The following is a 27,160-nucleotide window of genomic DNA, read 5'->3' as shown; positions in this document are numbered from 1 at the left end:
CAGTGGGAAGCAAATTAGACTCAGAAGAACCAATACCAAATCGTTCTGGAGTTTCGATTTTGTTTGTTTCGTCAACACCGCAAAATACAGAGCTCATGGACTGAGTTTCTTGTATTGTTATCTGATTTGGAAATTCTCCTAGAGTTACATGCTTGCTTTAATATGTGAAGTGTTGTACATCAAGAAGGGCCACATAAGGACCTGGTTCTGCAGTCATTCAGCACATCAGGGACAAAAATACAGCCCTGGCATAAGTGAACACTATGAAGTCAGTGGAACTGTGCCCCCTTAAAACAAGAGCTGAGTTTGGCCAAAGGCTTCATGCCCAGTCCTAAACACTCAGGCAAAAGTTTCCAGCTAGATAGAAAACTCCCACTGAAATAAATGGCGCTTCTGCCCATACAAGATCTGGGTGTAAAATGAAAGGGTAGATTCTCAGCTGCTGTAAATGGGTATAGCTCCCTTGGCTTCAGTGGAGCTATAATAATTTACACCAGCTAAGAATCTACCCCAAGGGCCCAAACTGTCAGATATGCTGTGCATCCACAACTCCAGCGGAAGTCAGTGAGACCTAGGGTTGCTCAGCCCTAAAAACAGTTTGACGGCCTCGTGTTGTCACTTGTCTGTGCCAAGAGAGTATGACGATACATGATTAGAGCAAAATGGTAGCAGTTTAGACCCATTTTTGCATAGGTATAGGTAACTACAGAAGGTGCAAGGCAATGGGCATGCAGGCCCTGAGTAAGGGCCTCACAGTTTGCCCCACTATCCATTTCGTTTCCCTGGTGGATATGTCATCAGTGGGCCTTTTGCACCTGATTAAATGTCACATTTAGAAAAGCAATGCACAGAGTTGACAAATTTAAGTCTGACAAAAATCTCATTGACTTAAATGGTGTCAGATAAGATGTATAGTCAAAACTAATATTGGTACCATTTCACCTAATGTCACCAACTTGGTGGGATACTCCACAGACTAATTCTGCCTCTAATATCAGTAGGCTATGGGGTATTTAAAGATTAAGGTAAACTATAACTCCAAGTTACCACAAATCTTGTAAGTAAATAGTAATGCCTTTATTTTTTTTGTTAAGAACAGCATTTTGAAAATAAAACATTTGCCCATGCTTTACAACCTTTTTAATTTTGTATACTTATATACAGTCATTATGGTACACATTGATTGTCTTGAAAATCCTTCAGAGGTGTACTTAAGATATCAGTATGCAACAACCAGCGGAAAAAAAAGGTACGTTATAAAACACACATTAATACATTTAATAAATATATATTATCTATCAAAAATGAGCCTTAGCTCTCCTCAGTTAATAAAAAGCACCTGCTGGGTAATCTTGTAAGCTGGTAGAATAGTCCAATTTTTTAATTATAAAAGTTACAGCGCTCCCTTTTGCACAGCCTTTAGTTAGACTCAAACATAGCCAGCCATGATTCCTGTCTGATACTAAATACAAACTAGTGAGCTCTGCAACAGTTGACATCTACCTTATTTATAGAAACAACTGTGTGCACTTAGGGCTCCATCCTATCAGGTGCTATACATCTTCTGGGAGGTGCTAAGCACCCTTAACTCCCACTGCAGTTGGGACTGGGTCTTAATGTATGGCTGTGAACTGCTTTCTAGTCACTGAATAGAAGCCACTTCTTACAGAAATGTTTTCTGTAACAAAGTTTTAAAAATGTTTTCAGATTTCATTTTTCTGGTAATAGGTAAGAGGTAAGAGGCCAGAAGAAAATAACCATTATTAATTTTAAAAGGAACAACATAGTAGCTTTTATAGTATAAAAACTAATTATAACAATCCTGAAAGATTTGTGTTTACAGTTACATAGTACTTTGCTCACAGATGCTCTACATTCTAAAAGGCAGAAGTAAACAACTTGTTTACATTAATAAAAATAAATTAACACAAAGGTGCCTTCAGTCACACATTATTTGAAGCATTTGGCATTAGACTATCAAATGGCAAAAATAAGTTGCTTATTCTAGTTGTGTGAAGTTGGAAAATGAATAAACTCCTTCTTTAATCAGTTAACACACCTCTGCCACTCCAAATTGAAGACCCAATCCTGCATGCTATTACTAATGTGAACAGTCCTAACTCACATGACCACTCAATGGGACTGAGGCTTTGTCTACACTACCAAGTTTTGTCACCAAAAACTGCCTTTGGCAACAAAACAGTGAGAGCATACACACTGCAATGCGACTTTTGTTGGAAAAAACGCCCGGTTTCGGTGACAAAAAGCTTCCACCCCTACGAGAGACGTTTTTCTTTTCCCCTCCCTTTATTGTCGACAAAGAGCCAGTGTAGACACTGCTGTTTGTTTTGTCGGCAGAACTGGTTTCCGCCAGTATCCCACAATGCCTGCCCTGATTGCTCTGCTCAGTGTTTTGATATCTCCTGCCCTGCAGGCATGTGCCCCTCCCCTTTCAAAGCTGCGGGAAGTGTGCTGTTCCCTGTGGGGAACAAAGAGCAAATCATTGGAATACTCCTGTTCTGCCCTGCACTAGGAACACAGCAGCAGACAGACTGCTGTCCCAGGGAGAGGGGGAGGAGAGACTGCTGCTCTGCTTTGACATGCCTCAGCATGCAGAGTTTGCTGAGGTGGCTGTGGTAGTCAGCTCCACCTTCCCACAACACTACACTGTGGGATAAATACCCACAGTGCATTGCTTATGCTGTCAATGATGGTGCCCACAACGTGGACATGATCTGTCGACAGAGGGAGCAAGTGTGAACACCCTTTGGCGACTTTTGGGTGTCGACATAAGTTTTGTCAACAAAACTTGGTAGTGTAGACAAAGCCTAATTTAGGGTTGCCAACTCTGACTGAAGCTATTCTGGGATATTCCCCCTCTCCCCCCAACATGAGGTGATGTCATTTTCTTAAAATAGCCTATTAAAATCTCCTGGGTTGCTTTCAATAGTCACCTGGAGATTGGTGCTGATTCCGGGAGACTCCAGGCCAATCATGGGGGGTTGGCAACCCTAGACTGATTATGTGACCAAAGGTTTGCAGGCTCTGGCCCGGTCTGTGCTTAGGGCCTCAAACTCCTACTGACTTCCTAAGGAGCAGGACTAGGCCCTTAATTTGTTAATCCATTCCCATCTAGAAAACTGAACACCACGTAAACGTTTACAAAATAACTATCATGGAAAGAATTTATCTAAGGTCTATAAAATGTGTATAGTACTGAATGTATACTTCTCAGCTGTAGCATGATAAATCTTTTAAAAGAAAGCTGCCCTCCCATTTATGCCATGGTCATCTTATACATTTTTACAATAAAGACCTTTTCAGAGAATTTAACATTTTTAAAACTGATGTTTTAAAATGAAACTTTTGCAGACATACATCACTAGGTTTTATATTACTCCAAATTATGCAGTTTCTGGGATAGTAACCATTAATTATCAAAAATATTTTATCTGATCACGACTTTAACAGCTAGAGGTACTTCTAGATTACTGGATAGCATGCAATATCCACCTCTAGCCTACTCAGTTTCTTAGACAATCTAGTTACCTAAACAAGAGACTAAAACTTTTTTTTTTTTCTTAAAAGCAAGCACATGCTTCCACTTTGCCTCTATTGGGAACATCAGATATGAATCTAACATGTTCCTTTAATCATGCATGACAGAAAAGTATGGTTCCTGAACCAGAAGGGCTGTTAGAAATAAAACCCTATAAGGTGATCATGGCAAGAATGACAAAATATCTCTTGTGTGTAATGCTTAGGGCCTGATCCTGCAGCCCTTACACCAGTGATTAGACCTCTTGATGTCAATGGGGCCTACTCATGTGAGTACAAGACTACAGGATTAGGTCTGTTCACTGTAGAAATGATGTACAAGAAGAAACAGGGAGCCTTTTAAAAAAATAAACAGCTTATCTTTCTTTTTGTGGTATGCAGCAAATAGTGTCCCTCTGTGAAGCTACTGAGCTATTCAGTTTTCTTTGTATATTATAATTTTATTTTTCATTTGAAAATAGAATATATATATATTTATTACAACATATGCAAAATTTTACCCTTATACATAACCCACACCCTCATGTAAAAACAATTGCTTTTAGTATCTAGGAAAGCTAGGAGTAATGTTGACCAAACAATGAGGATACAATGATGCTTTCAATGTTTGATATGTATTAAATGCTAAATAATAAAGGAATGATTCGCTTTAAAGTAACAAAAACCATGGCAAGAATAATGGGCAGTAAGAACTTGTTACATAGCCTAGATAAGCCTTGGTAAAAAAAACCCTTATCCCAAAGCTACCTTATCCCAACTCCAAAACACAAAACACCCTGAACCTCTAGAGTGGAGACTCTACTAGCTATGCATTAAAAGACACAAATACATTAAGATGTACAAACAATTGCAGTCAATGGGGCTGCTCTCATGAGCAGGGGTTACAGCACCAGTTCCAACTTTAGGAAGAGAGGGTCCAATCCCACAAATTACAAAGCTCCTCCTGAAAGGTGATCTGTACCTTCCCCTCCCCTTGAGTTTTTGCTTGGCACCTTACAGGATCAGCCATCAGAACACAAATTAAGTTCTGTGTAATACAGTAAGTTTCCTTTAATCCATCATCCTATGGGACTCCTTTTGGCAACCCCAAGCCACATTCTCTCCTCAGCTAAGAGTTTTTACTGAAGCTTGGCCCTCCATAATTTGACTTAGTGCCCTCAAGAGTACATATGTAAAAAAATTCGAGGGTTTGAGAACACGTGGTTCTTTGCTTTTACTCTGGAGTAAGACTGCATCAACAGGGCATCTTGAACTGCAGTGTCTGATTCTACATTGCTGAGATGATCTGACTCTACCTTCACTCTTGCCATAGAGATGCTTCACAAAGTTGCATGAAGCATGCACAGTCATTTCCTTTCACCACAACCAAATTTGATACTCCTCCCCCACTCCCCTTAAGTGGATCATGTCTCGTTGACTAATGGTAATTTAGTTGCCAGAGACTGACGATGACCCTAGATGACATTCACAGCAGAGATGGATAATGAAGCAACCAAGACACTTCACGACACTTGAAGAGAAAAAAAAATAAAGTAGGAAGAAACCCTGCATACTTTCACACTGTAGTGGCAATCTCTTATGGCAGCATGGATTAAGTTGGTACGGGAGAGTTGGGGCGGGAGAGGGAGTTGTTTTTTTGCAAACAGCTGGAAACCAACCAAAATCAGGCTTGCCTCGCACACTAGTTACAGGCAGGTTATATCTCACATTTAAGAAAGCGCAATGTCCTCTCTTCCATTTCAAAGTGTGCCTATTTCTATTTTTAATTAAATTTATCTTGAATTTTGAAGAGTTTTGTTTTTGTGATTAGCTCATCAGTTCAACAGTATTCACATTTACATAAAATCCTCTCAAGGATTCCAAAGCTCCTGGATGTCTGGCTGCTTTGTTGTGGTATTATTGATTCCTCCCTTAGAAAGACACACTGCCAGGGAATAACATTTGTAACAAAGATTCTTATCTCTAGAACCTATAGCCTTTCACCAGAGGTGTCTTCCAGTGTAACTTGGCGGAGCAGTTGGTATCTGGAAATAAGGATAATAAACCCATAACTAAGAGCTCCAGACTATTCAGAAATCAGTGTAAACATATGCTACATTACATGTCTAGTAGTAAAAGCATTATCAGTTCTACAACAAAATGGTACAGCAAAGCGTATCTTCAATGTGTAAATACACGTACCTCACCACAAGAAAAAGGGATGAATATGTATATATTAGTCTTTTGCTTTACTGTCTAAGGTAATAATCTTTTACTGAATGTGCAATTTATTCTCCAGGAACAAGCTTTGTGCCTATCCCCAGAAAATCTCTCTAACCCTTCATCCTTAAACTGCCTCTTCCCTGAGCTGCTTATTCTGATATAAGGGAATATAGGGATGGATTAATGCAGACACCCAAAAGTATAGTGCTCATTATGGGCCTTGTAAGTTATTCTGAGAACAAGGAATGAGCTTATTTACATCACTTTTGCATGATGTATCACTCATTGTACTACGCAGGAAAGGAAAATCCTGAGATCTAATAACTCTTGTTCCCTATAATAAATCCAAACTCTACTTACTTAACAAAAAACCTTCAGTCAGACCAGCTTCCTTGTGGGTTTTTTTTAAATGTGCAGGTTGAGTTATGGAATCAGCTCATGATTTAAAATAATGAAAACCCAACTTACATGAGTGTAAACCAGCCCATGAGTAAATTTTTAAGAAGCATGTAGGTATGCATGAAAATGTGGGAGTGAAAATTCTCCTTTTCTTAACAATAGGAGAGAGCTATATGCAATTCCTCAAGTGCAAATTACACACACAATGGGAATGAAATTTAAAGAGGCTGTTTGGCATCAGATCTCTAAGCCATTCTTGCAATGACCTTGAATAACAGTATATCTATCAAATAATAGCATGCCAACCTATTGTTTGAGAGGCAAATTAATTCACATTAGCATAAAGATATTTTACATGCCCCTCTTATGTATTTCTTTCCAAGGGTAGTACACCTCAATTGGTGTTCACCATATAGCGAAAAATATAGATTTTACAAGGGAAGTGAAAATGTGATAGCAGCTATTTGCTGCAAAGATTCTTATGCCAAAGAATATACTGGACTGTAACCAAAAGTGTAACTTGCAGAAATCAGACAGTTATTAACTGTCACTGCGTTACATTCATCCAAAGGAGCCACTGGATATGGACAGTCAGCAGAAAACTTGGTTCATTCAATCTAAACTGAATGGCCAAGTAAAGAAGTCCAAATGTTTTTAACTGAATAATCTCAAGAGGGGAATGGAAGCATTACATGCATACTTGCTACTAGAGATTTCATTTCATTTATAGTGTGTTTTCTTTCATATGAACAAGCAGTCTAAACTCAGAAGTTCATTCAATAAGTAGCAGTTGCACATTCCCCACTGTATACCCAAGACTCTGTACATTATCACATTTTTATACTTACAGTCCCACCATTTAGCACAACTGCCATCTCAGTTGGCTGATAAACATTGCTTCTAAAGGGAGCACTAGGTCGGCTTCCCAAGCTGCCATTGCGAAATCCTGCCGTTCTTAAAGCTGTGTTTAGAACAAGAGACAGTTTTATTCTCATGCAAACAAATCAAACCCTTGTTTTCATGTGTCAGAATAATACATATTTTTAAAAATTACAAGAGTGATCTAGGGTGAAATCTGGATTCCACTGAAGTCAGAGGTAATTTTGCCATTGACTTAAAGCCATGATTTCATCCCTCATTTTTACTCTGCCTCTATAGTTATACATTTTGGGTTGCATCTTTGAGTTTACTTTTAAATGAAAGGTTTCAGAGTAACAGCCGTGTTAGTCTGTATTACCAAAAAGAAAAGGAGTACTTGTGGCACTTGTGGTTAGTCTCTAAGGTACTCTTTTTTTTTTTTTTTTTTTTTAAATGAAAGAAACTGCTTGGCACAAGAAAAGAAGAAAGAATTTAGCTCCCAGTTATAACTGCGGATGTGTTTTTCATTACTGTTTCCCATCAAGTATCCACGCACTAAGTGGTAAAGTAAAATAACATTTCTACATCTTCTCATATTCAGAAAAAAGACATGCAAACTATTGTTTGAGCCAGTAAACACAACCCCCTGAGCATTATTTCAGAGGGCCTAGTGCATAACGATTTTCCAAATATCTCCTATAGTTACTTTGAGAAATATTGCACAAATATTGCTTTTGAATAGGTTGATCATGAAGATTTCTTGAAGCAAAAGATAAAATGCTGTTTAGATCAGAAATATCCGGTAATCTCTCCATTATGATAGTCATGAATTATAATGCATCATTTTTCTTCTTCTAATATTTACATGTTAAATGAGAGATGAAGTTAAGAGGTGTGGTTATTTACCTCTGAGACAGTCAGGCAGCAGAGAGATTTGAATATGTTATCAGATTAGTTCAGAGGTGAACAATAGGCTTCACTGAACTCAGCTGCAGTCAGACAATATGCCTTCATTTGTATATGCAAACTGTGTCATTACAGTTGTTCTACACCTCAGTATTATTATTGATAGGTATGAGGTTGTAGATCAAAACATGCCAGTTTCAGCCACTCACGAACTAGAATTTCCCTCTTCCATTTAACTCAAGTTACAATGCTACAGTCAATGGGTAAGATCCTGGCCTCAGTGAAGTCAATGGGGATTTTTGCCATTGACTTCGCTGGAGCTAGAATTTCACCCCATGTGTACAGCAAGACTTAAAACTGATCATAATTCATAGGGCTGTATACTGCCCTCAGTCTACTGCTACTCAAATCAATAGGAGTTGTGCACAGAGATGAAGATCAATATTGATCTTTTACCATACAATAGTTTATTACACATAATTTTTAGGCCCTGGCCCTGCAAACACACATATGTGAAATTTAGTTTTTAATGATACTTAGTACCTCCTCTGGAAAGCACTTTAAAAGGGATGGATGAAAAGCAATATTTAAATACTACATATTATTATGTTATTCACAGGCCAATATTTAAGACATCCCTTTAAACATGTCCATCTCACAATCAGTAATATATATATTTTTTAATATATAAGTTGGCCTTCTCTCAATGTTTTAGCATAAATGTTTACACTGGCATTTACTATGCGCTAAGAAATAGTTTCAGATTATTACAGTGTACCATTTGAAATTAAGGTATTACGTATCTATTTTACTGCCTATAAAATTCACATATCTATTTGCAAATAAATCTTAACAGGAAAATGTCAAATTAAATTTCATGTTGCTCGCTGAATTTTTTTTAAAACACCTATTACTGCAAGTAATTCCTAAATTATGCATTTGTCTAATCATTCGGTCTGTATGTCTTTAACACAACAGAGGAGAAACTTTAAAAACCTAAAATTGTCTGGGAAACTTGGGTAAGAACCAAATCCTGTGTGCCTTACAGGAGTAGCTCAGTTCCCACACATTTCACATGCTGGAAGTTAATCACCATTGTCTGTTTTGTGTAAATTCTAAGTATTTTACCAACATTCTCACAACACACATGTATGCAAGATACTCTGCCAAGGTGACCCTTAGGCCAGGTCTACACTAAAAAGATAGGCTGACCCAGCTGTCACCCCTCCCCTCACTGTAGTGAGTGTCTACACTGAAGCAATGCAGCTACTATGTTTCTAGTTAAGACATAGCTTTACCTCCACAGGACACAAACATACATTTGTTTTTCATCATAACAACTGATACCAGGGATATCAGATAGGAAAATCTAGTTACCTCCCTAACAAGATTGTATTGCAAATATAATGCCAAATTTTAAAATGTCACTATGCAGCTTAGGCTATAGTAAATAATACAATTTAATGATTCTAGGGAAAAAATGATGCATATAACTATTTTTTAAGGAAACACCCAGTCCAGAGCAGATTGCAACAATAGGGATCAGCTTGGCTGAGCTACGTTAGAATCTCTAAACAGAGATAAATGGCCCATTTTAAAAGTATATATATTTGGAAGATTTAACAAGTTTACAAATCCTCACCATGTAAATATCAAAAAGAAAAGGAGTATTAGTGGCACCTTAGAGACTAACAAATTTATTTGAACATAAGCTTTCGTGAGCTACAGCTCACTTCATCGGATGCATTCAGTGGAAAATACAGTGAGGAGATTTATATACACTCAGAACATGAAAAAATGGGTGTTATCATACACACTGTAAGGAGAGTGATCACTGAGATATTATCAGAGACAAAACAATCATTACAACAGTGGGCTTTTGTTTAGAGAAACATAATACAGTGCAGTAATATCATCATCTCTCTATTTAAACAGCCCAAATCTGTGTTCTCTTATGTCTGCATTAGTCTCTAACAACTCCAGTGAAGTAATTCTAGTTACCCCAGTATGAAATGGGCTGAGTGGGAGGGAAAAAATCAGGTCCAAAATGCTTAGTGGCTTTAACAATAAGGAAACCAAAGAACAGCGATGACACCGTCTGCTACTGGTTCCTTAAAAATATACAACCCACTTCTTACCCAGCTAGAATTAAAACTGCGCTAAGGGCCTCCATCAGGCAGCTCTCTGCCATACGCAGCCACATAAGTATCCCTGTGTCCTTTCCTCTAGAATGTTGTTCAGGTTTTAGCTATTGATTGTCTCTGCTAGGCAATCAACTTTTGCTGTCCCCCTGAATAGTCATTTAAGGCCAATTTCACTGTGATTTCAATTGGATCTATTATTCTTCATTTCCTGTCACCTAAAATATTGCATACAGGTGTTATACACCATTACACAGTTGCCATATTTCACCCGAGTTGCACTTCTGTGACAAACAAAGCTACTCCTCCTTACATGGCCTGTACAGTTTGTAGAGCATCCATTCAGTTGCTTTTCATTCTTGGTCTACACATTTTCAATTTAGAATGTAAACACTGCAGGACAGAGCCTTTGTCTTTATATTTGTTTGTAAAGCACCAGGCACATTATGTATATAGTATCAGAAAAGAACTTTGGGACCCATTTCTGTGAAAGAAGGTATGTATTTAAATGTATGATCAGCTATTTTATGGCCCAAGAATGCTGAGCACTTCATGCACCAGCCTTTGCTAATCAAGTGTTTTTGACACAAGCAAACAAAGTTTTTTGTCCTTACCCATAACTATTTCACATTTGGGGACAATGTATACCTTCAAATCAGCAGCACTGCTATGGGTACCCGCATGGCCCCACAGTATGCCAACATTTTTATGGCTGACTTAGAACAACGCTTCCTCAGCTCTCGTCCCCTAACGCCCCTACTCTACTTGCACTATATTGATGACATCTTCATCATCTGGACCCATGGAAAAGAAGCCGTTGAGGAATTTCACCATGATTTCAACAATTTCCATCCCACCATAAACCTCAGCCTGGTCCAGTCCACACAAGAGATCCATAAACAATGGTCACATAAACACCACCTATACCAGAAACCTACTAACCGCTATTCCTACCTACATGCCTCCAGCTTTCACCCTGACCACACCACACGATCCATTGTCTACAGCCAAGCTCTGCGATACAATCGCATTTGCTCCAACCCCTCAGACAGAGACAAACACCTACAAGATCTCTATCAAGCATTCTTACAGCTACAATACCCACCTGCGGAAGTGAAGAAACAGATTGATAGAGCCAGAAGAGTTCCCAGAAGTCACCTACTACAGGACAGGTCCAACAAAGATAATAACAGAACGCCACTAGCCGTCACCTTCAGCTCCCAACTAAAACCCCTCCAACGCATTATTAAGGATCTACAACCTATCCTGAAGGATGACCCAACACTCTCACAAATCTTGGGAGACAGGCCAGTCCTTGCCTACAGACAGCCCCCCAACCTGAAGCAAATACTCACCAGCAACCACATACCACACACACAACAGAACCACTAACCCAGGAACCTATCCTTGCAACAAAGCCCGTTGCCAACTGTGCCCACATATCTATTCAGGGGACACCATCACAGGGCCTAACAACATCAGCCACACTATCAGAGGCTCGTTCACCTGCACATCCACCAATGTGATATATGCCATCATGTGCCAGCAATGCCCCTCTGCCATGTACATTGGTCAAACTGGATAATCTCTACGTAAAAGAATAAATGGACACAAATCAGATGTCAAGAATTATAACATTCATAAACCAGTCAGAGAACACTTCAATCTCTCTGGTCACGCGATTACAGACATGAAAGTTGCGATATTACAACAGAAAAACTTCAAAACCAGACTCCAGCGAGAGACTATTGAATTGGAATTCATTTGCAAATTGGATACAATTAACTTAGGCTTGAATAGAGACTGGGAGTGGCTAAGTCATTATGCAAGGTAACCTATTTCCCCTTGTTTTTTCGTACCCGCCCCCCCCCCCCCCCCCCAGACGTTCTTGTTAAACCCTGGATTTGTGCTGGAAATGGCCCGCCTTGATTATCATGTACATTGTAAGGAGAGTGATCACTTTAGATAAGCTATTACCAGCAGGAGAGTGGGGTGGGGGGAGAGAAAACCTTTTGTAGTGGTAAATACCCATTTTTTCATGGTTTGTATGTATAAGAACATCTTCTGTATTTTCCACAGTATGCATCCAATGAAGTGAGCTGTAGCTCACGAAAGCTTATGCTCAAATAAATTGGTTAGTCTCTAAGGTGCCACAAGTACTCCTTTTCTGATCTCAATAGAGTTATTACTTATTTACGCTTGTATAAATCAGAAAAAATTCAGGCAGAGTGAGCAAGAAGCATGAATAAATTCAATTTCCTCTGGTGAACTTCAGGTCCTATTATTAGGGAAATATTTTACTTGTAGCTTAATCTTTGCAATTAGAGCGAATTACAAATTTTCTACTGAAATTTTTTTCAGTGGAAAGTGGCCTTTTTCTTTCCAAATGAAAACTGAATATTTGCCTTTCATTTGAATCTTCCTTGAAAACTAAAATAATTTGTTTGAAACAAAGCTCACCATTGAAATAAACACACACACATACACACACACACACTTCTGGAATTTTTCAGTTTACAGTTTTTGAAACATCGCAAAAATATTTAAGTTTCATGGGAAATTTTGAAAAGAACAAAAACTCTGAGTGGAAAAACTGGCATTTTGAACGACCTCTAACACAAACCAAATACACTAGAACAAATATCTTTGAGCAAATGTATACATTTTCTTTTCTTTCTTATTAGACAGACAGACCAGTATGGGTCCTTTATACAGGAAAATCTTACCTGCATTATGTTCATCCATTGAAAAGGCTTTGTTTTCCATGTAGCTCCGAGGAAGTTGTATATCTTCCTCAAAAGCAGTTTCACGCATTCTTGGTTGCGAAGTATCAAAATAATTGGGTGTGTTTTCTTGCTGTGATGGAAGAATGGTGCAGTGAACTTCTGGGATAGCGTAAAAAATAACAAACACCCAACCACTGGACACCAGTGCAATGGCAAGAGTGGGGTCATTCCATTTGTCTTTTTTCCTCAGTTCAGTATTGCCAAACAGGTACATAGTTATCCAAGCTACCCAAATTAGAATCGAGAAAAAAACTGTTACAATTAGGCATCCTCCATTTTTCTTCCACTTCTGAAACTTTCCACACAGGGTGAACAGAGAGACTCCCATGGTAACCATCATCAAGAACATAACATAAATCAAAGCCATAACAAAATCCACTGGCTCATAATTGCAGGCCAGCTTCTTATCTCTCACAATGGTTAGTATTAGCCACTCCGTTGCAATAATGACCTGGACCAGCATAAGACAGATTGCCATGCCAGCTAGATGCCAGCCAGATGGACTTTTACCATGTCGAACTAGTTTGCGCAATCTCCAGGCTTGAGCTAGCAAACAGGAAAAGCACAACGCAAAGATAACTCCCCACAGAAACCTTCGAGTGGAACATACTGTTTCATCTTCCTGTATGATGAATGCAAAAGTCAGTCCAAACAGTCCTAGTGTCCCAAAGAGAAAGAGGAAATGCATTCCCAATGGGCTCTTCTTCTCTTTGTCCTTGATGAATGGCAACCTCACTAGCAAAATCAGCATCAACAGCAATGTCGTCAGCACTCCTGCTCCAGCAACTGCCTCCACTACTATTCCCCAAATGGCATCCAAGTCACACAGATAAATATACTGGGGGAGAAGATCCAGTCCACACCCTCTGGACGTACTTGAGTTTTCAGAAGAGCCATAACTGACGACGAAGAGGAGGAGGAAAACGATGGCTGGGTGGGTTTTCATTTTTCTGTCTGAGACAATAAGATAAAGTGACAAAATAATTGTTTATTTTAGCTGACTGTGCTTAAGCTTTTCCTTAGAAAACATCATTTACACAGTACCTTTCGAGATCTCATTTTAACTGGAAGCACAGCTTGCACACCATGGGAAGTAGTTTGTTCCAACTGTTCATGTCAAGGAACATGTTTACTCTTATTTGCACTGGATTTTCAGCCTCAACTGCTTCCCTAAGCCATAAAAACTATTGTTGTCCTGCTGGATTAAAAATGATTCCATTTTGTTTTTACATAATGTGAAGATATTTCCAAATGCAGGACTTGGATTCAGCCTCAAATACAATCTTTATTATTGCTGAAAGGAATTATTTATGAAGCAATGAATGATAAAGTACCTGTGTTTATTTAATAATCAAATGTAATAGAGAAGATGAGAATGAAATGTGTATAAATTACACTGCCTGTTATATAAACACAGGGCCTGATTTCAATATCAATATAAGTGATACCAGAATCAAGCCACTGATTTTACACCTGTGTAAGACCATTACCTTCCATGGAATTTCCCCCATTTCAGAGGGGGTCCAGATCCAGTCTTTTGCTCTATTGTTACTGTTTATACAAGGAACATAAAGTATGCATTTAAAATTAAATACTTTTTTTTCCCCTCATGTTTCTCCGTGTTGGGTTAAAATTTCATTCTGCTCAGTTTGCATCTCCTCACACAATATTCCTTCCCACACGGAGATCTTCTGCATTTACTGCAGGGAATACTTAACTACAAAAGTTATCTATGGCAGAAGTACATTGCTCACATGCAGCATTATTAATCAACTGAACAAAGAAGAATGAGTCATTCTCCTTAACAAATATAAAGCCACCCAACAAGAGAAACAACAAAAATGGAACATCATGGTCTCTGCATCCTCAAAGTAAACAACTTTAAATTCTCTATAAGACAACATATCCAGTCATATTACACACAAATGCACCAGCAGAACCAAAAGTTTCTAATTTCCTTTAGTTACATGCTGCCTACCTAAATTCTCCCTGCAGTTTTAGAGAAATAGTGGTCTTCATTTTCATGCCTTCTTAAAACAAAAGAATTGTTTAAAAAAATTGTCATTTTTAAAACATGCATTCCATTCCAGTGATGGCCGTACTTCAATGGCTGGGTAAAAAGTGTCCAATATGGATCATATATGAAGCCTGATTCCCTAACAGGAATAGCCCTGTTGATTTCAGTGGCATTATTAATGTGATAAGGGCTATTCACATGACCAAGCATTTGAAGGATAAGCCCACAGTATTTTGAGATCCTTTGGTATAAAAGCACTATATAAATGTAAGCTATTACATTACTTGTGCACCAGCATATCACCATGTGGCATATTGAACATGTACTTCAAGGGAAAAAACAAACTACAGATAAAGACAGATTTCCTAAGAATCAGGCAAATAGCCTCAAACTGGCAAATTTGTACAGATACTTTGCAGATCAGAAATACAGCTAGTTGAAGACCTGAAAATAAGTTGACATGACTTGGAAAAGCACTAATGTAACTATAAAATGTTATCAAATTGAACATAATTATCAAAGTTATATATTTTTTTAATTCTACTACTGCAATAACTATTATCAGACTACAATAGCGTGTGATTACTAAACGTAAGAGCTGTGATTTCTTAGTTTATATGTTACTGTAATGATCAAAGCTGTAAGCATGGACATATCAAGCAGTTTTAAAAACTAATGTTCATTCCACTACCCTGAGTCATTAACAATGTCCATTTTAGGTCCCTGCTAAGATCAAAGATTTTGAATAACAACACTTTCTATGACAGGTTTCAGAGTAACAGCCGTGTTAGTCTGTATTCGCAAAAAGAATACACAGTATGCATCCAATGAAGTGAGCTGTAGCTCACGAAAGCTTATGCTCAAATAAATTGGTTAGTCTCTAAGGTGCCACAAGTACTCCTTTTCTTTTTGCGAACATTTTCTATTTGATGTACCAGGAGAGTAAATATACTAATATATACTAAAAGCACAATGCTTTTTCTATTCATCTGTACTATAAAGAAGGAATACGTAATGTAAAAAATTAATATGAAAAAGTAATGTGGTTACAATTAAGTAATATGGTTTGGACAAACAAAACAAAGCGTACAACTATCTTGACATGCTCACTGGAATAACAGGTTACCTCCATCATTCTGTGACGTGTTCCTAAGATGCTGTTATCACACAAATGGGCTTAACTTGAGTAATGATGTATTGAAACACCACCAGGGCTAATGATTATTTTTCAACTAAACTGTGGTTTTTTTTAATTGATTGGTAGAAAGAATTTTTTTTTTTTTTATAATGTTTGAGTCCCCTACCCATTCACTTGATCGGTGAAGTCCTTATCAAGAGGAATTTAGTATCCAATAAACTAGGTTTACCTTTAAATTGAACAGTTGTTACACTGGATACATTCACTGGAGTATGAAAATGGAATTAATCAAAAGGAGACCTATTCTGAATACAATCTTACAATCCCTTCCACATATGAGCAGTCTATACAATAAAGTCTCATCGACTTCAATGGGACCTTTCACCCGAGTAAGCACTACTCACAGGAGTAAGTTTGCTGGATCAGGCATCTGGTTGGGCTACTAAATATCCAAACGCACCAGGCAAAGAACGCTACTAAACTACTGCAGAGAATGAAATACAGAGGCAGGTAGGAAATCTTAACAGACGCTGTGGGATATTTCATGCCTATAATCCATTAGTGCCGCCAGTGTTGGTTTTGAGAATTCAGATCAGTCTCAAACCATGCTTCTAGAACCATGCTGGAAGGTGAACAGCTGGCACTAACAAATTTAGGCCAGATACAACTCCATTTGAGAGAGGTAGGATCAGCTCCTGAACAATTGTGATAGCACAGTGACTACTACTCTAGGTTGCTGAGTAGTCTTGAATCACAGTGTAGAACGTACATGTGTTTAATGGTCATGTCCTCAGTGGTACAGGAGTGAAGAAGAAACACATTTTGGGGTTCACTGCACTCGGTTGAAAAACAAAACTAAAAAAACCACTTAATTACATGTTTAAATTCAGCAGGCATAAGAAGCAAAGGCAGGGTTACCAATCAGGATTTGAAAACAGATCAATAGCAGATCAGAGGCTTCCATATCTACAGTTGCAGAGGCATTAATACAATCCAGGGTGTAACTGAAACACAGAAAACATACTACTGTAATTAACTTTGCCAGAAGCCAAAAGTCATAGTTACTTGGTTAACATGTTTTGAGACACACAGTTCTTAAAGGGCCCGATTCTAAGAAGTGCTGAGCACCCTCAACTCCCATTTACAACAACGTGAGCAAATCCACGTTTAAAGGAGTCTGTGCAATATTGGAAACCACAGGAACTAAATTCAAGCAATGGATCATGTGGATCATTGTTCAGATTTCACTCTAGGTTGAAGTTTGCTGGGTTTGGAAAGAATATGATACACTGCCCTTTAAATTAAGATCACTTTAAATGTGCATTATCCCATTGCATCCAAATTAGAATACACATATACTAAATTGGTTTAAATTCTAGCTTTGTTGATTAGTTGCTCTCCAAAGACCTGAGGGTAATGAATTAAATACAAGTAGGTCCAATTCTGAGATATTTTCCAGTTCTGGCTACTTTATTCATGTCATGTAATCCTCATGTGATTGAGCTATTCTAGGACAGTCTGTTTCCATGGAGATTGTGCTCCATGGGTAATCAGTCATATTGTCAGCCAATCATTTATTTCCTGTTCCTATTTGGATATTCTTATCTCCCATACAGGAAGGGGTAGGTTTCTTTGGAGAAGGAAGTCTCCAGCAAAATCAAACTCAGAAAAAGCCAGAGTCATCAAACTCTATTGGGAATTTTTTTAAGTAGTGACTTTTGGGAGAGTTGTGTACTCTAATATGGAGATATTTATTTGTTCTCTTTAGAAAGCTCCACAATATCTACAACAGCAACTAGGGAAAAGTTTGGGATTGGTGCTGGGAGTTTTTTTCATGTCAAGTTTCAGTATTGTAGCATCATAGAAATGTAGGGCTAGAAGGGCTCTGGAGAGGTCATCTAGTCCAGCCCCCTGAGCTGAGCTAGGACCAAGTATTCCTAACATCATTCCTGACAGATGTTTGTCTAATTGTTTCTCAAAAGCCTCCAATGACGGATTCCACAACCTCCTTTGGAAGCCTATTCCAGGCTTTAGCTATCCTTCTAGTTAGAAAGCATCTCCTAATATCTATCCTAAATCTCCCTTGCTGCAGATTAAATCGATTATTTCTTGTCCTGTCTTCAGTGGATATGGAGAACAATTGATCACCATCCTTTTGTAATAGTCCTTAACATATTTGAAGACTTATCACATCCCCCATTCAGTCTTCTTTTCTCAAGACTAAACATGCCCAGTTTTTTGAAGTTTTCCTCATAGGTCAGGTTTTCTAAACATTTTATTATTTTTGTTGCTCTCCTCTGGAGTCTTTGCAATTAGTCCACATCTTTCCTAAAGCGTGGCACCCAAAAATGGGCACAATACTCCAGCTGAGGCCTCACCAGTACTAAGTAGAATGGGACAATTATCTCCTATGTCTTACAGATAACACTTATTAATACACCCCAGAATATTAGCCTGTTTTGCAAATGCATCACATTGTTGGCTCATGTTCAATTTGTGATCCACTATAACCTCCAGATCCATTTCAGCAGTACTATTGCCTAACCAGTTATTCCCCATTTTGTAGCTGTGCATTAGTGTATTGTATTATTGAGTCCTATCAGAGGTCCTGTCCACACTGGGCTTTGTAACAATGTCTAAAAGCAGTCCCAAACATGCTTATAAGCCAAAGGACTTGTCTACCCTGTAAGCACAATCATGCAATTTAACCTGTTTACAGCACACTTGGCCCCTAACTTGGTTACAACTTGCAATGTAGAATGGACCTTAACTGCATTTCATAATCAGTCTAAAACCTCAGCTAAAATTTTGTCCCTGACACTGTTACAGAGCTCTACCAGACACGAAAAATTCATGTGATAGCATAGGGACATGGCAGACTCCTTACCTGTTTTCTTTTGTAGTTTAGATGGGTCCATATGGGAAGTCTAAAACATGTTTTTGGCAAGAGGGTTGTTTTGGAAGGAGCAAAAACCGTGCCCACACTGGATAAACCAAACCAACCTGCGTTACAACCATGCGGTAGTGGGCAGACTCAAAGAGGCCTTGTCTACACTGGACTTTTGGGGGGAAATCTTCCACTCTTGCACTAACACCAGTGTAGACCTGCTCTGAGCAGGGTTATAGGAGCTCAGGGTTAAAATTCAATAAATAAATAAAAACAGGGCACTATCTACATTAGTGCTCCCACCATTGCTACCACCGAGAAAACTGCATCAGTAATTATGCAACATTGGGAGATTTCAAAAACACATCCACTATAGACACAGGTAGTGTCAGAGTATCCAACACAGCTGGAGTAGCCTAAGGAAAAACAGCTTTCAATGGGGCAGTTATAGCACAGAAGCAAACCTATTGTAGAATTATTTTTAACTGACCCTTCCCCAAAATTAAATTTCATGCCATCAGTCTAACTCAGCACAGAACCCTGGGCACCTGAAAAAGAAATACGTACACTATATTTTAGACTCTTCAGTAAATATATTTCCAATACCTCTCTGAGAGAGGTAACTGTAACCCCACACAAACAAAATAAGAAGGGCCTGAATATCCAGAAACACAGGCTCAAATTTTGATCTCAGTTACACCAAAACTAACTCTATTGTTTTTAACTGAGAGTAGAGTCTGGTCTCAGTATATGATTCACAGGAGGAATGGTGGACACCAAGCCATTCCAGCAATTACAAAGCATAATTCTAAACAGCTAAAAGGAGACTGAAGGGCTAAAAGCTATCTTCCAAAAGTTGTTACATTTAAGAATCTTAAATAATGCTTTGGTCAGGCTGACCTTCCACAACTACAGATGTTGAGCTGATCCTTAGCTGACTTCAGCTGAGCATCTGGCCAATCTAGTTCACATAAAGATACCACAGTGCTCCACACTTAAAAACAAACAAACAAAAAAAAAACCCCTTGCATCGACACTTCCCAACCTGAATAAAGTTCTTCAGCTACATTAAATGGTTATATAATGTACCATTATTAAACTGTTTAAACGTCTAAAAATCAATGCATTTTACATGTGAGAATACCCTTGTAAAAACATCCAACTTGTCTAAATTTGAACAGGAAGAAGAGTCCTATATAAAAGCATGGGGTACAGCTACCAATCCTGTTCTGTCTTACATGGCGTGATGAGATGTCCACCTCACACAGGAGTGGAAGGAGTTAATGGAGGCCAGAGGACCAATTAACCTAGTAGAATGGAGGTAGAGAAGAAAGCCCTTACTAGAGGAACAGGCTCACCTGTTCAGGAACAGGCAGGGCCTGTATACAGCTAGGTAGCAGCCTGCAGAGAAGGGTGGCTGTTGCTGGGAAAGGCTGCTGCTGAAATAGGGCAGTTAACTCCTTGGGAAGGGGGAGGAGTGTTAAGGGGCTGGGGACAGGAGTGTGCCGGGAAGTAGACTGCAGTGACTCCCTGAGTGGAGGGAGTCTGAGGCTGGCAAACCCAGAGAGGATAGGAACCAGTGATGTAGGAAGAAGCCCAAGGAAACAGGAGCAAGGGATAGGATTGCACAGGGACAGCGCCTGCTTGTTATAGGATCCCTGGGTTGGAATCCAATATAGAGAGTGGGCCTTGGTTTCCCTACCAACCACTGGGAAGTGACACAGGATGTTGGAGATGCCAGCCAGACAGCTGGTCTGGAAGGATTGTGATTTCCCTGGAAGGGGAGGACTTTAGTGACCTGGCTGAAGGGCCAAGCCATGAATGGGAGACTGCAGATCTGGGAGTGAGCAGGGCTGCAGACTGAGAGGTTATCACCAGAGGGAGACCATGAGCTGGCAGAGCTAATCCCCAGAATGGCCAGTAGGCGGTCCTGCAAGCAGTGAGTGACACGTTGATTGATTTCCTCACTATTAGTTTTAGTCACTGATACTGCCACAAAGAAAAGGCTGCCACCACCATGAAGCATTGTGTAGAGATGCTTATGAGTTAGAAATTAATCATAACATAAGATTTGTACCAAGTCCTTTTATCAGATCTCCGGCATAAGCTTCAGGACTTATAACAGTGCAGCAACAGCTAAGCTGAGATCAGACGTTGAAGAGATGTATTTCCAGAATAATAATTAATAATAAGATTTTGCAATGTGTGCAAAAATGAGGCTGTGATTTAGTCTTACTCTGCATAATAACACAATGCTTTTTAGAGCTCAGCACCTCAGCTGCTATAGAATTTGTGACTTCATTCAAGAAGGAATATGTAGAATAACTATTGCTGTATCTGAAAAATACCTTGCAGTGCTGAATATAACTGAAATTCTTTCTAATACTCTAGATATTCTGAATTCCTTTCAGTTGTGTTCTTCACATCATCCATCCATGTCTAGATACATGCAATTACAAGGTCTAAGGAGCACTGGGTTTTGCACTGAAGTGATTATGCACTTGATCACTTCTCTTACTGGCTTTTACTTCTAGGAATGTCCCTATTAATGTAAGAACTTCAATCATGGACTCTCTCTCTCTCCACTCTGTTACAGAAAGATTAATTGCAATTTCACTGATGTTGACTACATGCAAATACAGTACATCACAGCCAACTTACATGTAAAACACCATGCATACAGGAATAGAAACTGCAGAAATGATTTACCAGTCTAAGTGCTTTGACATAAGAAATCCCGTTATCTTTGGGATAAACATTAGATCAGGTGTAAACAAAGGGTTTAATGTAGTACTAAGTCCCTGTCCCTATTTGCTGTTTAAGGGCATGACATTTATAAGAATCTTCTGTTAACTAGACAACAAATCACCCAACCCCTGCCCTAGACCAGTGGTTCTCAACCAGGGGTATGTGTACCTCTGGAGGTACGCAGAGGTCTTCAAGGTGGTACATCAACTCATCTAGATATTTGCCTAGTGTTACAACAGGCTACCTAAAAAGCACTAGCAAAGTCAGTACAAACTATAAATGTCATACAGACAATGACTTGTTTATACTGCTCTATACACTGAAATGTAAGTACAGTATTTATATTCCAACTGATTTATTTTATAATTATATGTAAAAATAAGAAAGCAAGCAATTTTTCAGTAATCTGCTGTGACCCTTTTGTGTTTTGATGTCTGATTTTTGAAGTGAGGTGAAATTGGGGGGTGTTACACAAGACAAATCAGACTCTTGAAGGAAGTACAGTGGTCTGAAAAGGTTGAGAACCGCGGCCTTGAACTGTAACATGCACAAGGTACCAAACCACATACAATTAGCTGTACCAGTTGAGCAGGGCTCCCACAGTCCAAACAAATACTGCTGAGCTCCAACAAAGGCAATGATGGGGATGGCCCAACAAAGGGCTTTTCTCTATTCAACCCAGATCCCTTACAATTATCCTCTAGCTCCCACCAGGAGCAAGCCACAGAATAGCAGGAAGATTTTCTGGCTCTGGTGCAGCATCCAAAGTGCTCGGGTCACAAGGGGAATGGAGCCCTAAAGAGGAGCCAAGCAGCCCTGTCCTCCTAGACTTATATGCAGCTGCCTCCTCCCTAGTTTCCCCTTAACCCTGTCTGCAGCCACCTGCTCTTTCTGTCCTAGATCCAACCTATTTTCCTTTGTCCCCCAGCCCCAAGTGTGCCAGACTCTTGCACTATTTCCCCCTAGTTCAGACTCCAGCCTCCTTCCCCGCCTCCCCCAGAGCTGCACATAGCCCCCCTCCCTGTCCTATATCCAACCTAATCCCCCTCATAGTCCTATCGCCAGCCTGCTGTCAGCCAGCAGGCTAATTCCGCTGGAGCTGCAGAGGCGCAGAAGAGGAAAGCCGGGGCTGCAGTTCTGTCGCGTTTGTCTTCTACAATCTCTAGTGTTTGGGGTCTACCCGGGCTGCGGGTGGAGAGAGCCCCTCGCTTGTGAAATATCTTCACGTATAAACGCTAAATCAGCACACAGTGAGCAACGTCTTCCTGAGGTTCAGGCACCTCCAAACATGGGGAGCCTGGGCGTACCCCTCCAAAGGCTCCACCGTACCAAGCACCAGCGAGCCTGGGACCCCCTGGCCCTTCAGCACCCATGTCTCTAGCCATGCTAGAACTAGGGGTAGCAGGGTGGTTTCCATCATAGGTTTACAGTTTGGGTCAATGGCTCTTCGCACCCCAACTATACACCTTGTTCCAGCACTCCTGGGTACAGCCGCGAGACAGATTCCCCCCTCCCCCCCCCCCCCCCGGAAATACTGTCTGGCTCCCCTAACCCACCCACTAATCCAGCTGTTCTCCCCCTGACTCAGGTGCATTTGGCCCCCTCGCTTGCAGCAGGGCGCTGGATCGTGGTTCCCCTCCCCCCATTACCGAGGCTCAGCTCCCGCAACCCACCAGCAAGGCTCTTGCCCTCCATTGCTCAAGCCCCGGGTTGCTCCCCTGCTATTTGCACAGAACGGCGGCCGTCCCTACCCTCGCCGGGAGGCGGAATCCCCGGGACGAGAAGCCCCGATTGAGCCCCCCCGTTCCTGTGGGGAGCGGGAGCACCCGGAGGCCGGGCAGCCGGCGCAGGAGATTTGCCTTCCACCAACCTGTTTTCCCCCCACGCTGACAACTTGTGTCCCGCGCCAAAGGCGGCGGGGCTATAGAGCACAACCCAGAAAGCAGCCTGGGTATTATGTATCAGCAGCTCCCGGCGAAATGAGCTGCAAGCGGAGTGTGTGTGTGGGGGGGGGTGTCCTTTGCAAATAGGATTAGAAATACTCTAACGCCCCCCCCCCCCAAAAAAACCCCACCACCAAACAAAGCAGGAGCCCAGCAGGGAGGGCGCAGAAGGGTTGATCGGAGCTGAGCTGGCCCGGCCAGGGAGGGATGGGATTGGGAATGCGCCACCATGCAGGGGCTGCTCTGTCCCTCTGGCTGCCCCACACGCCTCACTGCTCAGCCCCCGTCTGTCCCTTCCTCCCCCGAGTCCGTGCGCCTTCGCTTCGGCCCCCTGCTCGCTCGAAGCGTTCAGCTCCTCCGCTTTGCCCGGCTACCCCGCCCCGGGGCCCGCCCGGTTCCCTCGCCCCCCGCCTGGTGCCCCCACCCCAGGGCTCGCCCTCCCGCCCCGCGCTAGCTTCCCTCGTCCCGCGCTCCCGGTTGCAAGGCTCGCCCCCCATCCCAGGGCTCGCCCCGGTTCCCTCTCTCCCCGCCCCAGCTCACCTCCGGTCCCAGGCCCCCCACCCCCGCGCAAGGCTCGCCCTCCTTGCCCCAGCCGGGCCGTGGCGGGGAGCTGCCCGCACTCACCCGCTCGCTGGTCGCTCGCCGGCGCCGGCGGTCGGTGGCACGGGGCGGCGGGGGACTGTCTCCTTCACAGCCCGAGGGCAAGCCCCATTTCTGCCCAGGCTGCGCGGCGGCCCCGGGACGGGGTGTGGAGCCAAGCGCCGGGACCCGCCGTGCAGAGGGCGCAGCAGCGCCCGCCCCGGCAGTGCGCACAGTGCGAGGCTCGGCGCGCTCTGGGCTGCGCTGACAGCTCCGCTGCGGTACCGCCGGGGCTGACAGCTCCCCTCCCACCTCGGCTGCCCCGCCCCGGCCGAGCCCCCTCCCAGCGCGGCCCTGCTCTCAGCCCGCCCGAGCCCCGCTGTGCCTGCCTCGGGGAAGCCGTCGCCTTCCCGCTCGGCACATGGGCAGGAGGGACGGGACACACGCTACACGTGTGTAGCACACATGCATTTGTGGAGTGACACACCTACCCCCACCTAGTGCACAAATACACAGGGGTGACCCAGGCGTGCCCATTCCTCCCCCCCCCACACACACACAGTACCCACGTGAAAGGCAACACAGACGCATGAACATACACAAATGCACAACACACAGGCAGGGTGATGGACACACAGGGACAACACATGCACTGATACGCGTACACTTATTCACGGACACAGGTCTATGTGTGACAAACAGGAGCTTCATGCACATCACACAGAATATACACACGTGCAGATGCTACACTGAGGAGCGCAGTATAAATTCACAGATAGAATAAAATAGCTACACATATACACACACAAATGCACATCCCGATGCGTACTGGTACATATGCATAATGTAGACATGTAGTCTAGACATACACACATCTGAAAAAGTCTAATATTTAGAGGCGAGACTCTCTTACAGCACAGGCTGGCAGTGACATGCTTAGTGGCATAGAGTCTTCTCAAATGCAACTGCACAGCAGCCACCGGCTTTGAAGGCAGCTAAACATTAAGGGCAGAAAAATGCTTAGTGACTGTTTTGCGTGGGTGATATTTACTAGTTTGCCCAAGGCAGCAAAAACTCAAGAGCCAGGCCTTTATGCACTAGAGTCAGTCAAAAGCGATTTTCAGGAAGTCTTCAGAATTTGCCTCCTACCTCTGGAATAGGCAGCCTAATCAGCTATGTTCTCCCACTCTCCTTGGGTTTACACTCTAACAGAGTCGTAATTCATCTGGAGGTGGATTTGGTTAGTAGTGCCACACTGCATGTTGATATGCGTGGGAATGGGACAGAGCACCTGCTTCACTAGAAATCGCGCTCTCCAGAGAAACACAGACATCCCCAGTAATAATATGGTATTCCAGGAGAATATATTAAGCAGAAACTATGTTCCCTTTTAAACTAGTTGAAAAGTATGATTCACTAAAGCCCCTATAAATGGCAACCACACTATATTGTGGGGGGATTTTTGCTTGTTTATGGTTTCACTCCAATTGCTAGCAAGGAGCCACCCTCATGCAATTAGAATGGACCCATCAGTGCCCATCCTGGATGTAGGGAAGCACCCACGCCCACCTGATTTTTCCACACAGAATCTTGTTAAAGAAAAAGTTCTGTTTTGAAATGTACTCTCTTCACTAACATTACTACCTCGAACAATCCAGAATCAACCTTGACCTTTAACCTCAGCATATGTGGGCTTGCTTGCATGTTGCTGCTTTTGCCTTTAGGGTAGCTGAACTGCTCAGCTTGGCTGACACAGTATCAACACAATTGTGTGGCTGGGGTGCGATTTCTTCAAATAACCTGAGTGCTATGGAGGAAAGACAGCCGTGATAAAATGAGTAGTTACAGTGCCTCTTGCTCTCAAGCTGATTCTAGAACTTAACCTCTTTATCCAAATTGATGCATACTTAATACCTACCTCTTCATGCTTCATCCGCAGATCACAAAGCAGTTGACAAAGGAGCTCAGTATCATTATCCCCAAATGGGGAAACTGAGGTACAGAGACTTGTGCAAGGTCACCCAGCAAGGCCAGTTGCAGAGCTAGGAATAAACCCAGGTCTTCTGAGTTCCAGTCCAGTGCTAGGCGATACTTGCCCCACTTCTCACGTCCAAATCCTAGTAAGACACACAGAACCCACAGTGATGAGCATGGCATAAAAGTCCATTCATAGATAAACACAAACTGCAGACAGAGTGGTAGACCAAAGAAAGGGACCAACCAGATGAACTCATGTGCTGGAAAACTTGGCCCACAAATAGTGCAATACAATTCAGTTCTTCAGCAAATGTAAATCTTTTTGATTGTTCCCCTCTTTCGGTAACCCTTCTTTGGTGTATCTGTAGCTAATATGACTAACCACATGTAAGGGTGTTAGTGAACTGACCTCCATTTGCCTTGTTCAGTGTTAGATTACTGTAAGAAAGTGGTTCCCAAACGTGGTTTGCGGCTTGTTCGGGGCAAGCCCCTGGCAGGCCGTGAGACACTTTGTTTACCTGGAGCGTCCGCAGGTACGGCCACTCACAGCTCCAAGTGGCCACAGTTCGCCGTTCCTGGCCAATGGGAGCTATGGGAAGCAGCAAGGGCCGCGCCACCGCTTCCCACAGGGTTTAGCCAAGATGGTAGTTCCAGTGAGGGTCTATGAATCCAAATTGATGGGTTTAATAGATTCAGGGTGCAGCCAGACCCTCGTAAGGAAAAGCTGGTTAAGGCCCATGGGACACCAACTGCTATCATTTTTCTTCAATGTATACACAGAGATGTGCACCTGTCCTCCATGAAGGTGATACAGCTTACAGTGGGGAACCACACTGAGACTCTCTGTGTGGGGTTAGCAGCCTCCCTCGCTTACCCCGGTGGTCCTGGGCTGTGACTGGAAGTACTTCAGTGAGGTCTTGCAGGTATGGGAGAGGAAGCCAGTCGGGGGAATGACCACACCTCTGAGGTTGAAAAAGAGGCTGGATCTGCAGATCTGGCTGATGCAGGAGTGTGAGAAAAC

General features: G+C 41.8%; 2 protein-coding genes across 10 annotated transcripts in view; one reads left to right on the top strand and one right to left on the bottom strand.

Annotated features, from left to right (window-relative positions):
* IQCK (IQ motif containing K) overlaps positions 1-2,251 on the top strand; it is an 87,276-nt gene extending 85,025 nt beyond the window's left edge. For all 5 annotated transcript variants that reach the window (XM_027826780.3, XM_027826781.3, XM_043524500.1 and 2 more), the window contains one exon: positions 4-2,251. In XM_027826780.3, coding sequence (XP_027682581.2) covers positions 4-104 — 101 coding nt within the window. In that variant the 3' untranslated portion in view covers positions 105-2,251. The remainder of the gene's footprint in view (positions 1-3) is intronic.
* On the bottom strand, positions 1,728-27,160 carry GPRC5B (G protein-coupled receptor class C group 5 member B). 5 transcript variants are annotated; one of them, XM_043524497.1, is made up of 5 exons: positions 27,014-27,160; positions 26,081-26,279; positions 12,791-13,804; positions 7,008-7,120; positions 1,728-5,582 (listed from the first exon to the last, which is right to left on the bottom strand). In XM_043524497.1, exons 3-5 carry the CDS (start codon positions 13,794-13,796, stop codon positions 5,538-5,540), a joined length of 1,164 nt encoding a protein of 387 aa, XP_043380432.1. In that variant the 5' UTR covers positions 13,797-13,804; positions 26,081-26,279; positions 27,014-27,160; the 3' UTR covers positions 1,728-5,537. The 5 variants fall into 5 exon arrangements, with proteins under 5 accessions (XP_043380432.1, XP_043380433.1, XP_043380431.1 ...); XM_043524498.1 differs by lacking the exons at positions 26,081-26,279; positions 27,014-27,160 and adding an exon at positions 24,208-24,459 and having other exon boundaries at positions 12,791-13,800; XM_043524496.1 differs by lacking the exons at positions 26,081-26,279; positions 27,014-27,160 and adding an exon at positions 24,124-24,428.

Source organism: Chelonia mydas, chromosome 10 (genome assembly GCF_015237465.2).
Source record: "Chelonia mydas isolate rCheMyd1 chromosome 10, rCheMyd1.pri.v2, whole genome shotgun sequence".
Classification (NCBI taxonomy): Eukaryota; Metazoa; Chordata; order Testudines; family Cheloniidae; genus Chelonia; species Chelonia mydas.
The sequence above is the reverse complement of the archived record's forward strand: the minus strand, read 5'-3'. Positions and strand labels throughout refer to the sequence as shown.